Genomic DNA, 17,758 nt, shown 5'->3' on the forward strand with positions numbered 1-17,758 from the left:
AAAGTAGCTCTGTGTTTGCAGCCATTTTTTTATGCATGCAGTGCATGTCAGCACGGCCGCTCTTTGAACTTAGACCTGGCAGTTTTTCACATTCGGTTGTCGTACCTCAGGTGGGATGTTTTGACACATGAATGCTCACTGCTCACATCTTGTTGGGTTGAAAGTAAAGAGCCATAACAATAAAATATGTAATTTATTCATAATTTATTTATTATTGTTATCATTGTTATTGTTTTTTATTTATGTATGTATTTATTTATTTATTTCGTCAACTAAACAAAGTAAAGCACCATCGTACAGCATCCAAAAATTAAATTTTTTGCATAACCATAGCTCTCTTTTATACTGCCTGTAAAAGCCAGCATTTTTCCGTTTTACACAAAAGCGGAGTGTTGCAACAATTGCATGAAAGCCTGGGGACGAACCTGAGGAGTGTCTAACGCCCATTTAATTATTTGATTCAAAGAGGATTCTGTCTCCGTGTGAAAGTGCACACAGCGTTGTGGCAATATCCTGTTTTAAAGATGCTTGTGATTGGCACGCGAATGCTCCCGACTGCGTCACGCCGTTACTGCCGCGTATTGGGGCTGAGCGTCTCTGAGGAGAACACTGAGATCCTCCTATCTGTGCGTCCTTCTCAATCTGAGAAGCATTACTGCAGGGTTCCAAGGAGGCATGATGCGCACTGGTGTGCACTGCAGCACAAACCTGATGCGTAGACACGTGCGTGTGTGTCGTTTCAAGCCTGGCTCAGCCCGCAACCCAGAGGAAACTTCTCTTTGACGCACAGAAGAAGCCTACGTAGACTGTTACTAGTTACATTTAGTTTGCGCTGTTGACTTTATTCAAATAGTCATAACTAACATAACTCGAGTTATGTTAGTTAAAAATTGGTCGTATGCTCTACTGCCGCTCATTGGAATTATTTGTTTAAAGCTGAGCACACAAAGCCTGACCGTGATCTGCCTGCCAGGACAAGCAAGGGGTGTCCCGAGACTCTCAAATGAGTCCACATGAATATTTATTTATACTTGTTCAGTTTTTAGTTGTGTGCTCATGAAGCATGGCTGCAAGTGCAGTCTCTAGCACCTCTCACGCAGCTTGTAAAATATGACGTTTTTCCCGTGTTCCCGTTCTGTATAAACATCACTGACATGGAATAGAGACGACACCCATGTGTAAGGGAATTCCGTAGATGGGTTTGAAGTTTACCTAGTACAGGGGATCGTCGCATAATAAAAACTGAGGTTTTGAGGTTGCATGCAATGAACTAGTTGTTGGGGGGGCTCAGAAGGAGTCGAAGAGTTACCAGCACACTTACTAGTTTGCATTTGTTTTTTTTAATATTTATGACCATATACAATTGATTGTCATTGCTACTGTCACCATAGTTTATTATTGGGCTACTGTATCTTCCGACATACAAATTCGGGTTAGGTTGCCACCCTAGAAACTACTTTTTCGTAAACCGAGGACTCCTATATTCAGGCTTTTTTTTTTTTTTTTTACACATAATAGAACATGATGCATCATTAATTATTGAGCATTCGGCTCAAATATATTTTTGCCTGGTTAAAGAGCAATTACGAATACTCTACACGAGAAAATTGACATTTCACTTAATGTTGAACATTCAATTGGTTTTCATTTAAGATAACGTTTTTTCCCCCTTAAATTCATATTGTTCATACCAGCAAACTTCTTTTCTAGAAACATTTCCTGTGAGGCAATTTTACACCCAAACAAAATAAAATAAAACAAAAATGTGAATGCATTTCAGTTAAAGCTTAGCATTTCTTGTATCAAAAACCATATACAGACGCTCCCCACCTTACGAACGAGTTACGTTCCGGACGATCGTTCGTGAGGTGAATTTGTTCGTAAGTTGCTTCAGTGCTATATTTTGTATTATAATTTATGTTTAAAGCCTATATAAGTATATTGAAGGTTTATATAAGTATGTTTAAGGCTTGTACAAGTAACCTGCATTGGTTTGTACTGAAAAAAACTTAATAAAATGGAGAGAATACGTACAGTACTGTACTGTACTACGTATGTTAGAGAGAGAGAGCGAGACACATACACACAGTATGTACATGTACGTAATTAGATAAATAAAATGAAGTTTAACTTACTTTTGGAAGATGTACTCGATGCTTAATGAGATGATGGAGGAGGAGGAAGAGGAGGATTTTATATCATGAGAGATTCTTCGTCGTCGCTGGAATCGGCTTCAAAAGTTATTTCCTGCTTCATGGGGACAGGCGTTTCTTCCTCCTCCTCGCCACGTTGCTCAGCCTCCAATGAGCTCTCACAGCGCCAATCGTCGGTATTAGCGGCGGAAAGAAGCACTACGCGCAATACAAAATCTAACTTACAGCATTTCTTTCCGAACATTTTTCGACATACTGTACGCGCAGAAATGTTCGTATGTACCGTTGTTCGCAACTCGAATGTTCGTAAGTAGGGGAGCGTCTGTATTCAGTGTTTCCCACACCATGTTAATACTTGGGCCGGCCACCCAAGTAAACTGGCCACCACCCAAGTAGATTTCAAGACATTTTTTATAAAAAATATATATATATAAAATAACAAAAAAATGTGTCACGACCAGATATACCGAATATAACATTTGTTCGCCGTCACTTACTTGTGAATCATGAGGTTCAAGGAGACGCAAGTAGCAGGATTAACACAAGCATCCCCCCTTCCTTTCCCCAAGTAGATTTCAGATCTGTGGGGAACAACAACAACAAAAGGAATAAACAACCTTTCATTTTCATCTACTTAACGCCACAGTACAGCGCAGCACTCAAATTACTGGATGACTCGTTTCAGTCCTTATGATTGTGCTTGTTTGTTACAGGTGAACGGGCAGTGTGCTGGACACACTGCGATGCAGGCAGCGAGTCAGAATGGTCACGTGGACGTTCTCAAACTTCTGCTTAAACACAACGTTGATCTCGAGGCAGAGGTTGGGATCACTGAAGATTTTTTCCCCCCCTTTCCCACCTCAAGCTGCACTCCATCTTACCACTGGTGTTTTACTGTACTCAGGACAAAGACGGGGATCGGGCGGTGCACCATGCAGCCTTCGGTGACGAGGGCTCAGTCATTGAGGTGTTGCAGAGGGGCGGCGCCGACTTGAACGCCAGGAACAAACGCAGGCAGACACCATTGCACATAGCTGTCAACAAGGGACACCTGCAGGTGGTCAAAACGCTGCTGGACTTTGGCTGCCACCCCAGCCTCCAGGTATCCATCCACACTTTTTATTTGCGTTCATAATTCAAATTACATCAATCATCTTATAGCGGACCTAATAGGAACTTTTTCACAATTTAAAACATTTCCCAGGTGTTTTAATAACATGTCTGTAACACAGTAAACGGCTGCTATTCGCCAGGGATGTTGATTGACCCCAGCCCCATGAATAGTAGAAAACCTGTTGTTGATGTTCCACAAATGTTCATATCTGCCCATTTCAATGGTTTACTTCAAACATTAATAATGCCACAAACTATGATCCCAAAACTTTAATGAAACTTGAAACTCATTCTAAAATATTTACCTTAAAATAAAAGGCTTACAGGTGATTGATCATGATTGATTTTTAATAGCCCCTTAGTAGACCCAAAACACACTAATCTGGCAAAGACTTCCCATGACCTAACTCCTCTCCAGCATACAAAAATATCTTCTCTCAGTGGACGTATCACCTCTTCAACATTCCTGCTTGACTCAAATGACCGCTTTCCTCTAGAGTCAAGGCTTTGGCACCATCTTATGACAGCATAGGGCATTACAGATGTGAATAGACAGTTTTTCACTGTACATTCTACAACCCATTGTTTAAGTCTCCCTGAACTTAGCCTCTTTTTGAGGGGTTGATCCTGTCTCATAAAATTGAGCAGCTGATCACCCCTGCCCCTTTGCTACCAAATACAGATCGACCATACAGATTGAGGCCGATTTGGAGCAGCATTTTGAGTAAAAGGGAAAAAAAACATTGCATCAACAGTTTTATCTTAGACCATAGACATCTTTGTTTTAATATTCTAACAGAAAGTTTAGGGTCATCAGCATGGCTTAAAATATTATAAAACGAAAACTCACAACTAAATACCATAACTCCCTATAGTTTTCTACTGTAAAAACTTTCCCCCAAATTTCTAAATAACTGAAATGTTAAACTTTCACATATCAAATCAAACCAAAACAAAAGATAAGAAAGTTCCCAGGGTCAGCAGCATCTCTTTTAAACTTAACCGAATAGTTCTCCTGAGGTTAACACAGTTTTAAATTAATATTTTATTGGGTGATCGGATTTAATTAAATAAAAATGCTGATACCAAAATTTGTCAAAATACCGAATATTGTCACAGATGATCGGTCTATCCCTATTACTATTTTCAGCTTTTTGCTTCCATGATGAGTAGGCACGTCAGTTACCCCAGAGACCAAAGCCTTTGTATCCAAGTTATTCAAAAAGTCAATATTCCCTATATCCCCTTTCACACAACGCTTCCAATCTGTCCAGGACTCTGAGGGTGACACACCCCTGCACGATGCCATCAGCAAGAAGCGGGATGATATGCTGTCCGTGCTGCTAGAGGCGGGCGCTGACGTCACCATCACCAACAACAACGGCTTCAACGCTTTGCACCACGCCGCTCTGCGAGGAAACCCCAGGTACGAGACCCACATGCGCCGCCAACCTTCACTTGTCGTCTGCAAGGGGGTGCGAGCAAATCTTCCCACGTCACATTCTCTCTTTAATTTGAACTTTTTTCTTTTCTTTTCTTTTTTTTTTTACTAAGGCACAAATTACACGAAGCGTGAAGCCTTGTACATTTATTGTGTTTACAAACCAAACGCTTAGATAAATAACAGAGGTGGGAAAAGTAATTACCTCTGGGATCCTTTATGATTTGATTCAGTATTGCTGACAAAGTCTTTAATTGGAATTGAACGCCAACTGCTCAGTGTGCATTTCACATCGCAACGTGTTTGATTTTAGAGCACACTCTTTTATGGTTGAACGCTGGTTTTTTTGTCCTCATTTTAAAACACCATAGGAGATAAACTGTCACCACCAAAACACCTTTATTAACTCTAGAGGCAGTGTTTTAATTCTTAACTGTCTACGGGTTAATCACCATAAAATATACCTAAATTGCATAAAAAACACTCACGCTTTGCAGACAATGGACTACTTTTGAAACATATTTTCACTGCAGTGTTTGGTTGATATCCAAATTATACCACTTGCACTTTGGAGGTTCCACCATTTTCTTCTGCTACTCAATTTTTTTGGGCTTTCTTCTGACCTCAATGTCATTCCTCAATGGTGTATACTCTTGCTCCATCTCGCTAACAGACTGTGAAAAAGCATTTGCTCTATTGTTGTGTACTCAGTGGTGCTCAAGGCCTAAAGCGTCTATCCTAGGCATTAGCAGGTGTCCTTGACCGTGGTTATTTCTGTGCATTGCCCCCCCTCCAAACCCACGAGTACATTAAGGGACCCCCGTCGTTATCAGATTTATCATCTGGAGTTCTTGATGTCCAGTATAGGTTGAAGTTCTTGCTGCATGTATGAGTGTGTTTGCAGCCTCACCCTGAACAGCGTTTCCCTCTTCCTTCCTTGGCATCATTTTAATTGGCGCGAGGAGCTGCAGAACGTCTGCCTCAAGCCAACCGAATAGATTGTCAACACTCGCTTCTCCCTCTGCGTCGGACTCATCAACCGGGCACATAAAAATATCTAAAAAGACATTGCACATTAAAGTTAAAAGTATGGAGAGTTTAATCCTGATTGTAAAAAAGCTGTTTAAAGACAATTGCTTCGTTTTTCTGTCCTAAAAAGAAAATGACTAATAAAAGAATAGGTACATAAATGGCGGTTGGAGAACTAGGAGGCTATCGTGTCGCTTTTATTTGCAGTCTTTTCCGTCATGTATATATTCTAACTTTTAACTCTGTGTACTTTTCAACTAGCCTGTCCAGAAGTGTTGTGATGAGGTGCTGATAAATCGCTCTCTGCCCCTTGACTCCCTTGGAAAGCAATTCAATGAACATACCTTGCAGCCTTAAAAAAAAGTGTACTGTATTTATTTAAAGAAGGTCTAAGGCTGGCAGTGGTGCACTTGAAATTGCTTGCTTGCATAAAGCGTAAACAGTTTGTTGTGGTTTATGTTTGTACAGCAGGATTCTGATTGTAAAGGAGGGAGAGCGAGATTGGGGGGTGGAGGTGGGGGCGGCTCCAGTGGAGGACTCTCTGGACTTGGAAATGAAAAATGCTGGAGTGCAGCACGACTGTCAGGGCCCCTCTTGTGTGAGCGTGTGTATGTGTGTGAGCGTGTAGATTTGTGTGTGTGTGTGTGTTGTCCACTTGCTTTAATACACTTTCTGTACCCCGCTCACCTCACAGACAAGAAGATATACGTCCCCTTCTATAGTTTGCCCATTTACTTTTATTTCACGCTCCAGCTCCTCCAATATCAGTGAGCCTGGCCGGCCACAAGTCCTAAAGCCCTCTAAAATCTCTCCCCTCAGGCTGAGGCTAAACTACCCACCTGGTGTGCTTTTTAGTGGCAAAAGCGGTTGTTTCAATTGAATGCTTATTTTTTTTAAAAAGCACGTTTGATGTGTTTTGGGTGGAAAAAGTGCTTGGAGATTGCTGGGTGATATGAGGCCCTTCAGATTATGGATATGATAAAGAACCCCGGTGTGCGCAGATTAAACAAGTGTAATTTATCCCCTCTGCAGAAATACTTCAAAATAGCTGCATCAGAGCATTTTATACAGTACCCAGTGAAACAACTGGGACATTTATAAGCTGGTGGAAAATTGACGTGTTGATTTCATCCCCCGGCGCCATCCGTGTCGTTTATGCGCACCAGTGACTTGCTTATCATCGAATTTGCCTTGCCCACCAATGTTTCTCTTAGAAAGTCATTTAAAAGAAAAAATAATTAGTTCCAGAGTCAAACTGTTAATCATAAAACCTTTATTAACTGAACAGACAGCATTTTAAGTCATTTTTTTGGCATTCTTAACTGACAAGTGTAAGATTATGTTCACACTGCAGGGCATGATGCGCCATTCAGATTTTTAAGTCAGATCTTTTTATTTGCAGTTTGCATGACAAAAACTACTACTACTACTACTAATAATAATACATCAACTTTGCGACTTCTAATGTGAATGGAATGTGTCCGTGACACGCATGTGCTCAAAACACGACAGCATGTGGCGCAATGTTTACAGAAGTAAATATGGCTCCGCCTCTCTTTCTCGTCACTGACACACTATTGGTGATTTCAATGAGTTTGTGCTTGAAGTGATGGTCCCTCTCCCATTTACATTTACTGTATTTATCAGTCTAAAGCATCTTCTTTTTGCCGCTGACTGTTGTCTGCTGCTTCATCTGCAAATTATTTTTGTGTCGTCTCTTTTGTTGAACAATAGTGATATTTGTCACCTTTTATTGACATATAGGTTGCATCGAGTGCGACCTGAGTGTCCAGACTGAAGTTGCATCATATAGCTAAACAATGTATTGATTATCACAAAAAAAAAAGCTGTCCATTGTTGCACCTCCACTTTTGTGTGTGACATTTAAAGCCCTTTTGGTTCAATTAATGATTGTAGAACCGACTTTTTTTGTCTGTCTAGTTATGTAGGTCACATGCTTTGATTTTATTTGACAAATTCACAGTGACCATGTAGTTTCATCTTGTTCCATACTGACACACCTCCTCTCAGTGTCTCGATGCACGGCGCTGTCTTGTTTTACAGTTGCCAGTAACCATATGGGAACTTTATACTGTATACGTTGCAGCAGTGTGTTTTTGGACGGGAGATTTCTCTCCACCTTGTATGTTTACTGCCATCTCAGCCTGGCTCATCTCTGTGTCTTTTCCCTCGGGCTGCTGGAAGCCAGTACCTGCTCGAAAACTGTAAACAGTTTACAGATTAATAGCCCATGACTCATAAACGTTGGGATGAGCGGGGGATCCAAACAAGCCCGGCAGTGGTCGCTCTGTACCATTTGAACGCGTCACCTCCCTGTAATGTTTGTGCTCGCACTGCAATGTTCGCCATTTCTTTTAATATGGCGACTCGCATGCGGTAGGCCCGACCACATATGGCAATTACTCTGCTCCCTCTGTGGGAGCTAATGGCTGTCAAGTTAGTGCCGTGATGGTCGTGTAATAACAAGGATCACAAACTGAAACAGGTGTTGTGATACTATTCATTGATGGTGTTTGGATTTGTCAGGTTCCCTCTTGTACATTTTATAATAGGCCAGTCTGATGATGGTGATGCCCAATGGGAGAAGCATTTAAACTCATGTTACAATCACACATAGTGATGCTAATTGCCGTAATTCGGGGCGTGGAGGAATCATAGGAAGTATTGTAAATTGAATCAATTTGTTCAGGTTCTATCTTCCCATCCCATTTTTATTTTTGCATTTTTTTGGAGGGGTGTGGTTGAATTCCAAATTGTTACTTACTATGTTTGCATTGTGGGGTATGTTTTAGTTTCCTTTGACAACTTTTGCGAACTCTTAACTAGTAACATTTTATTATTCTTTACTGCCATGCGAGTACAAAGAGAAGTGAACCACTACAAGTAAAACTGCTCACCCTTGGATAGGCACGTCGTGGGGAGAGAACAGGAAATGTGTTTGCAGAGTGATACTGTCACCTACCGGTAGATTTATCGGCATTGCTGGAAGGAGTGTGCGGAGCAGACCCAGACCCCTTTACCGTCCTGCAATTTTTTCCATTTCTGGTCCTATGGTTGTCTTGACACTAGTTCTCTTTAAACTGAAGATCGAGATTTGTAGTTGACACCTCATACATGTATAACATTTAAGAATAATAATAAAGTCACGGTTCAAATACGTACCTTAGTGTTAAGGTCATGGTTTTGTTCATATTTGATACCACAATAGAAAACAAACTGTTTATTAATTGTGTAAGCACAAAAAGATATTATGACATTTAAAATGACCATAAACATCAATCTTTTCTTATTAAGAAAGTGCGACATGGAAATGACATCTGCAGCCGAGTACAAAAGTAACATTTTGAGGAGCCTGAATTATCCCATAAATCGGTAGTGAGTTTAAATGCTGTTGGAAATTGTTTGTACTGTGCTTCCAAAGAGGAAAAAAAGGCTAGTCAGAAGCTTAGCTGGGCTGTGCTTATGTGCTGGGCTTGTGGCTGGAGCGTGAAGTAGTTGCTGTACACTTCTTGTCTCTTATCTACTATGTTCTGTGAGGGACGACATATTACGTATCGCTCCTACATTTTTTTTATTTATAGCTTTTTGTAGGCTATGCAAAATTACTGTACATGGGGGGCTGAATACCCTGTGGGCCTTTAGTTTGCTTTAGATGCTCACTGAGCTCAAGTCTCATGACAAAGATTTTGCTCTCATTCAAAATTGTACCACTTTTTGTGTGTTTGTCATAAGACGTTATCTTATTATGGATATGCATTTGTAGATACGTGTCTATTTTCTTCTCGGCTCAGCACACGTTCCAGCATCTCTACGCTTCAGACACATTTGCAGGGCCGTTTAGCTTGTTTTACATTACCGTCACACCCCTGCTGAGTCGTATTAACTGCCAGCTCCCCGCCCAGCGCGTAATCGGCCGTTAGCGTCCGGCGACAGTCATTTAAGGAGGCGTCTCAGCCGTCCATCCGCACAGTGCCAGTGAGAGTGGCGGGCTCCTGAAATAGCCCAGGCTGCACGTCTGGCCCTGCTATTTTTGAGAACTGACCACCGATGGCGTGCTCGGAATACCAAAAAAGGGGACCAGGGCAAAAAGTTTGATGCAGTGACTTTATTGTTCTTTTCAAATGAGACATTCAGTATTGAACATAGCAATCACAGCGGGGTCGTTTCAAGAGCAACACCTCAGTCGTCCCCGCAGTCATCAAAGCATAGCTACAGCTGGTTGAAGGGGACCAAATCCATTCAAGAGCTGATTTGGTTCCATTTTACCAGCTTTAGCAAAGCATTGTGGGATATCTCTCTCTTCAGACCTTCAAAGTGATTTCCTTGTCAAACCAGCCTTTTCCCCCTAAAACACTCGTAACACATTCAGTCCATCAGCGCAACCACTGCTTTGTCATTCAGCCTCTATATCTTTCTATACTTGTCCTGACACACAGATTGTAACTGCTTTCTGGGGGTGAAAAAAAGGATAATAATAATCTGTAGCACTCGAGTCAAATGTCCTGCAGTCATGAAGCAATTACAACCCGTGACAGATGGGCCCTGCTGCAAGTGTGCGGCCGCTCTGGTCACTCAGACGGACACGTCCACGTGTGTCAAGCCACAACATTAATTTAAGTCGCTCGGTTGTCTATGTCCCGCAGAATGATTTGCAGTGCGGAATATATGGTTTGAATGGCAGCAGTACGGTTTTCCGAGCTTTACACTCGTACCGTATTACATTCACATTACGCCTCCCACAACTTCATTTTGTTGATTTTTCTCGGAGTCTTTACCCCTGCCAGTCAATTATCCCGCTGCGGCTTAAAGTTATATATATATATATATATATATATATATATATATATATATATATATAAACGTGGGGGGAACTTTCCTTTAGAAGTTACACAAATGATCGATTATTTAATTAAGTCTTTTATTAGATTTAATTTAGTTTTTTAGAACACTCAGCCTTCTTTTAAAGGTCCCTTTGGAGCTTGAACCTTCCACTTGTATGTTAGCAAATGCTTTTAATAGTTTATATTTCCCTGTCTTTAGTTTATGAAGGGAAAAAAATCATTTAATCATAATTTGTGCCTACAAAAACAATAAAAAATATGTTCAACCTCTAAAAGGTTATTGCACAGGCATGCATTCATATATTGGCAGGTGCTTTTTAGTAGTAATTTTTAAGGTCCCCATCTTCCGTGTTAAACATAATAAATATTTCCCTGACATTATTGTGTCGGCTGGAAATGTCAGGAGCACAGTTGGCCGTTTATAATTATTGACGTTCGTTCCCTCTGCCAAAGCACGAGCCAGCGTCTCAAAGTGGGCGCGCGACAGCTGAGGCGTACGCAGCGTGCCGCGTGGAGACAAGATGGAGGTCAGCGTCAGGCCGGCTTGACAGCACACGCAGTTCTATTTGTAACATACACATGCACAACCGACGGTGGTAAAGAGTCAGGTGGCCGGGCCGCCCACCTCGGCGAAGGGCCCATAACAGGGCAAAAAAAGCAGGGCGAGGGCGAGGGCCGCCAGGCCTACTGGGCTTTTGATAATGTCAGCATCTGCTGTGTGTGTCACTCAGACAGCAGGTCGTTGGTGATGAAGGCCTTGGACAAAGGCGTAGTGCTCAGAAACTGGGCAGTAGTGTGTTCAAGTTGAATTTATCTTGGCATACCTGTGAAGACGTTGTTCTCATCAGGCTATTTTTTAGTTACTTCAGTGCTCATACAAAATGAATAAACATATTGAACAAATTGTTATTACATTTTGTGAGCACTTGTGGGTTTATTGTCGCTCTTCTTAGAATTGCATCTCGCCGTAGATTGTCCACCCTTTCATTCATTCATTTTAATTATTCGCCTGTTGGTTTTCAAATGATGCATTCACTTTTGAAGCCTCTGAAATTTGACATTACTGAAATGACCTTCTGAAAACATTGCATTTACTTTTAAAGGTTAATTAGTTTGCCTAATTGGAATTTGTATTTATTTATTTATTTTTAATTTCATTCATTCATTTTAATTATTCAACTGTTGGTTTTCAAATGATGCATTCATTTTAGGAAAACAGTTGCATTCACTTTTGAAGCCTCTGAAATTAGACATTATTACTGAAATGACCTTCTGAAAACATTGCATTTACTTTTAAAGGTTAATTAGTTTGCCCCATTGGAATTTGTATTTATTTATTTATTTATTTTTAAAGCTTTGCATTTCCAATTTATTTATTGCTCTCAAATTTTAGACTTAACTTTAGAATTCATTAAAGTTTTAATATCAGTGAATGTTAACGAATAGCTTGCTGAACTAACTCTGTGTCCGTATTGTGTTTTGCCCGAGTCCACCCACAGTTTAGAAACAGCTGACAGGCCAGAGTTGATCCTGCATTGTCACTTTTTTTCTCCCTGATGCTCTAATCTGACTGCCACGCGGCCCGGCAAAAGCATTTGGCAAGCGTTGCAAACATGAACAATGAGAGTGGAAGGGAGTTTAGGGGGGGGTGGGTTAGCTACGTCGGCGTGTGTTTGGGGGGCCTACGGATAAAGGGAGGCCGGTCATGGTTAAACACAAACGAACGCGGAAGCTGTACCATACAAGCGTTGCGTACTGCTTCCTCAGCAACTATTATTGCACAATGGCAGCGTTTTGGCGCACTTAACCACATATTTCCTCACGAAAAGATTGCGGTATTAAGGCCCTCGGTGAAGTGTTGGAAGGTAACTGATTTTTTGGCTGCGGCATGAAACATTGTCACTATATTTTAACAGTATTCTCCATAATTGCCCAATGAACTGTCGTCATATCTTGGATGAGAGATTTTTATTGGCCAAGTCAGCCAGTTTGCTGGAGCTGTGAGCTCCCCTACAGCGCTGAGTGCTGCAGTGAGACTGCCCAGAGACAGTATAGCTAATGCATGAGCCTTACATCCCACTCTCTCTCTCTCTCTCTCTCTCTCTCTCTGTGCTCTCACACAATTATCACAGGGACATTAAGACAGAACACATTTCTTCCTAGAGCGAAGACTGGCACCTCACCCAGAATACATACTTCTTTACATTCCATAGCTGTCATATGTTCATATGGGTACATAAAGAAGTATGTGCACCGAGGAGGTTATGTTGAGATATGAAATTCTTACTCTCTCTCTGGTTCTCTCACCTTTCGGGCCAAGATGGAGAAGTTACGAGCGGAACAATTTCCTCCGCTGCTTTCCCTCCCAAGTATGGTAGTCTGCACCGTAAGGTGACTTTGAGTGTAAATTCACTTCAACGCTCGAGGCTTTCCTCTGGTTGCCATGTAAGGCTGAACGGGATGCCCCCTCCCTCCGCTTCGCCGCCCCTGAATGTAACTCTCACAGTCCATACCATAGTCGAACATCCCAGTGACCCGCTTACTGTCCTCCAGACGAGTACCTCCCATTTGTACGGCAATAAAAAAAGAAGAAAAGAAAAAAAGAAGTCCTCTTGATGAATTGGTTCAAGGTGGTTTCCTCCTGTTCTGCTGGAAGGTTCCTCCGTGTGCACCTTGTCTTATATGACGGCCTGCGCTGCGTCCACGGTGCTGGGTTTCAATGACCATACTTAACATTTTCACTTCTGCCCTCCCACTTTGCTCGCCCCCCACCCCCTCTATACGGGCACCCCTGCTTCTCTTGTGTCAGCGACACCCCCAGTGGCTGGCCGCGTTTGCTGATGTTTGAAAACAAGGGTGATCCAAGTGGAACAGGAAGCTATTGTGAGGAGGATTTGGGCTTTAGGCGCACCAAGGCAGGGCATAGGTCACATGAAGGCGCTAATGCCCACTCAGCACTTGTGGATCGGTGGCCCCTCTCCCCTTTTCACTGCTGATCTCTTGCCACGCGTACAGCCCCCACTAGCCCCTTTCACACGGAGATGCCGCCATAGATTTAGTGATGTATCATGTCAATTTCCATGCAGAGGCTGTGACAAGATACTTAGCCGCGTCTTTCACACGCCGATCCTGCAAAAATACCTCATCAGAGAGCCATAACAGAAAGTATGGCTTTTTATCTGTCTTTTCCTTTCACACAGTGCGCAGCCTAGAGCGGTATTGCCATGTGCTTGAAAGCAGACTTTTTTTTCTGTGTGAAAGCTTGAGGATTGAAAGAAAGGTAGAATCTGATGCAGGTGTGAAAGGAAATTGGGGAAATCCGTGGATGTGCTATTACGTTTAACATTCAAGAGTAATTTCTCCCACCCTGTTGTGTTGAAAGCGATTACCAATACTCTCTGGTCACATGTTCAATTATGTTGAATTCTCTTCCAATTCTGCACAAACTGTGTGTAAAGGGGCTAGGTTAAAAGATGACGTCAGCGCCAGCCAGCGTCGAGTGTGATGTATAAAAAAAAAAATGTCGGCAGTTGCTTTTAATACAACAGGACGGGAGAGGTGACTGTCAGGCGTTAAACTTTACACCCCTGTCCTGGCATTGTGGAACTCCCTTGCAGAAAGGCGTCATCCCAACTTCGATACAATCAGAAAATTGCCGGCTGGGGGGGAAATGACGTCTTTTAAAGACAGTGTTTAAGGGGCTTGTGTATTTATGGGCAAAGCAGCTGCTGGTCTGCAGGAGGGGGTGGCGCAGATCAGCAGATCAATAACCATTTGCACCACAGTGAGAAATGTTCAGTAGGCCTCTAATGAATATTTGCCCCTGACCAACACATTCCACAAGTTGACACTAATCTCACTGGCAGGCTTGAACGCTCAGGCGGGCAAAAATGAAACTATTGTTTTTTTCCCTCCACCCTAAATAAACAGTAGGAAGTGGTGCAACGTGGTTAGCAAGAAGAATAGCAATGAGGCAGAGGTGACAAAGGCATGTGCATGAGTCCTGAAGGTGTGACGTGTCCTCGGACGGAGGTGGCGGGGAGCGGTGGATTAACCTCCACTGTCTGTTCCGGTTCGGGCCGTTGCACTGCAGCACTGTGCCTTGCCCTGCCTTTGCCCCATAACAGCAGCCCGTTCACTTAGATGGCGATTATACTGGGTTAGCAGTCTTTAGTGATGAGGCGGGTTCAGCCGGTGACACACATCCATCCCGTCATCCGTCCTCACCCCACCACATCTGTGTTAATACACTTCTCACAGCTGCGTGTGCCGTCAATCCTCTCTCCCTACCCCCTCGTTCATAACTCCTGACCTGCGTGCTTGTCATTATTCCGATGCCTCATCATGCCAGTTCCGTTCCGTGTCCTCCAACTTACCGTGACCTCTCGCTTTAATGAAAAAAGTGGGGGGAGAAATGTTTGCCCAAAAAAAAAAAAGCTGATTCAAAGTCCCGGTAATTTGAGTATCCATGGATGATCTACCAGACGAATTGAAGCAGGTGCAAGTTAACAAGTCCGTCGCTAAGATAGCGGGCGAGAACAATACTTAATGAGCCAGAGGAGCCGTGCTGCGGCGGCAGCAGCAGCATGTCCGGTCAGTACCAGAACAGACAGAGCGAGGGGGGAGAGCGAGCAAGGCTATGGAGCGAGGGAGGGAGGGAGGGAGGGGAGTGAGTGAAGGAGAAAGATGAGAGAGATAGTGTGGACAGTGCAGAAAAGGGCTTAAATCCATGTGGACTGGAGCAAGTCCCTGTTCCAGCGCATCCTGCATCCTCTCTGTACTGCTCTTTATGGCTTCTAAGAAAGGGAGAAACAAGGTGGAAAACGTGTGTGGTTAAGTTGCTGCAGAACAGTAGATGCCACCCCCACTTTCCCGATCACCACTCCAGCACGCACCTTCCTTTTGACGATGCGGGTTCTAACCTGTCAGGGTTCAACTCCATCCAAATATGACCTGTCAGATCAGTTTCTCACCCCCCCCCCGCGCCCTACTCCTCCCCACCAGTGAAAAGAGCCGTAATGACCTCGAGAGCGCTCCAGCTGCTGCAGCCACGGTTGTGTGTGTGCGTGTGTATCTGACTCGCTGAATCAGCTTCTATGATTGGGGTGGAGGACGAGGAGGGAGGCAGGCAGGCAGGCAGGCAGGCAGGCAGATGAGTGCCAGAGTCGGTGAAAGGCGGGGTGGGAGTTGGGTGGCGGACATTCCCACACACACACGCCCACAAAAAAAAAAAGTGGTACACCTTTTTCTGAGATTCGCTGAGGGGTGGTTTGAAGAAAAAAAAAAAAATCTGCCGCACTCTCCTCTCCATCACGTGCAGGCTTAAAAAAGAGAAGTGGGGAGGATGCCCTCGACGATTGAACGGGCTTAAAAGTGTACAGAGCAACCTCCCACTCTACCTTTTTCATATTCCACACACACACACGCACAAACACTCGGCACTACAGCTTTATCTGGTTCGTAAAATGCACTTTTGTCAACTCGAGCGAGGGAGTTTGTTGAATATTTGACAAGCAAATTTTTAGAGCGATATTTAAAACGGATGTCATAGGAGGCGGTTTCTTTGTGCAAATCTTATATCAAAACATTTGCTTGATTTTAGGTTACCTTTTTATTGCTCTTTGTGTATAGTAGCATACAAAAATACTTTCATTTACTCATTTCTCATTTTCTTGTAACTCTGAAGTGTATGAACCAAGGAAAAACCCATTGCTACCTATAATTTGTTGCTGATCCATCCATATTATATTTGGGAATCTAGTCCTTTAGTGTTCTATTCCAAAATCACTATTGTTCAGCCATGCTTGAGCATCTTAAAAGGAAACGTGTTTTGGATATTTTTCCTCCCTACATTTAATATAGATGATTGGCGAGTACCGATACAAGGCATAGTTCTCAGACCGATACCAGCCTTATTTCCAGGTATCGGTACTCACGACGGCAGTTGATACCAGTATCGGCCCCTCCTCTTATGGCCGTTTTACAATCAGGAACTAAAATTTAGAAGAATATAACATTTTATGGGAATTTAGGGATATATATATATATATATATAGGTAGGGCTGCTCGGTTATGAAGAAAATATTAATCACAATTAATTTGGTAATAATTGCAATCATGATTAGGACAATCATTTGTTTTTTGGTACTAAACAAAGAAAATCTTTAAACATGTAAAATATATTAAGACTAATTTATTTGAAACGGTACAATTATGCAAGTTCCTTTTGGACCAAACACAAATTATTAAATTAAGCCATTTTAAAATAAAAAAGATTGCACAACGATACATTTAAACAACTCAATATTAGTATTAACAATCTTTTATTTTTTACGATTATGCCGATTTGGTAATATTGGAGTGTAATAATTGAAATTGTGATAGAATTTCAATTAATTGCACAGCCCTATACATAGGCCTTTTTTTTTATTGTCATTGTTTAGTTTTCGTTCTCTTTGTAATTATATGTATCTAAAGTACTCGTATCGGTACTTGGTGTTAGTTTTGGTGTTAGTTTTGGTGTCTACTCGAGTTGCATACTTGTACTTGCACTTAAACATTATTTTGTCCACATTGAGATGAGGCTGTTTTGAACAGCTGGTCCTGTCTCGTGCAAATGAGCCACTTCTCACCCAGTCAGGACCATTGCGCAATGCTTTTCTTGCTGTGATGACGAGGTGCGGAGCTCGGGAAAGCATTCACCCAGCTATGAAATTACTGTGCGGATCCCTGTATGTGGCACATGCAGAGGGCACATCGCAAACTTAAATTTCGACTTCTTACGAGCCCAGTTGGGCCATCGTGCGGAGCTAGGTATTGGCCCAACACAGTATTGCACTGGCCACGGGCCACTGTTAATGTCGAACCCTGTAATTAAAACTTGAAACGATCTGCAATGTTTATCACATTAAAGCATTTCATCCCTACAAGACAAACTAATTAACTAATTACAACAAATATAAATCTGCCAAGAAAATGTTTGCCTGCTCCATGATCAATAAAAGAGCTTTCAGCATTTTACTCTGACAATTGGCAAGGCGCATGTTGGGCCCTGAACCCAAAGTTTGTGAAAGCTATTCTAGTTGAAGAGCCGAGTCTCTGCAGTGGTCCAGACAGGGCATGTAGAAGACAGTGGCAGCTAATAAGGGCCAAGGGGCCAA

The 17,758-nt window shown here is 42.5% G+C and overlaps 1 protein-coding gene across 5 annotated transcripts in view; it reads left to right on the top strand.

Moving 5' to 3' along the window:
* Positions 1–17,758, top strand: part of mib1 (MIB E3 ubiquitin protein ligase 1) — a 65,213-nt gene that overhangs the window by 13,963 nt on the left and 33,492 nt on the right. For all 5 annotated transcript variants that reach the window (XM_077557217.1, XM_077557219.1, XM_077557220.1 and 2 more), the window contains 3 exons: positions 2,867–2,974; positions 3,058–3,255; positions 4,541–4,692. In XM_077557217.1, the coding sequence (XP_077413343.1) occupies positions 2,867–2,974; positions 3,058–3,255; positions 4,541–4,692 (458 nt within the window). The remainder of the gene's footprint in view (positions 1–2,866; positions 2,975–3,057; positions 3,256–4,540; positions 4,693–17,758) is intronic.

Source organism: Vanacampus margaritifer, chromosome 2 (assembly GCF_051991255.1).
Source record: "Vanacampus margaritifer isolate UIUO_Vmar chromosome 2, RoL_Vmar_1.0, whole genome shotgun sequence".
In the NCBI taxonomy this organism is placed as follows: Eukaryota; Metazoa; Chordata; class Actinopteri; order Syngnathiformes; family Syngnathidae; genus Vanacampus; species Vanacampus margaritifer.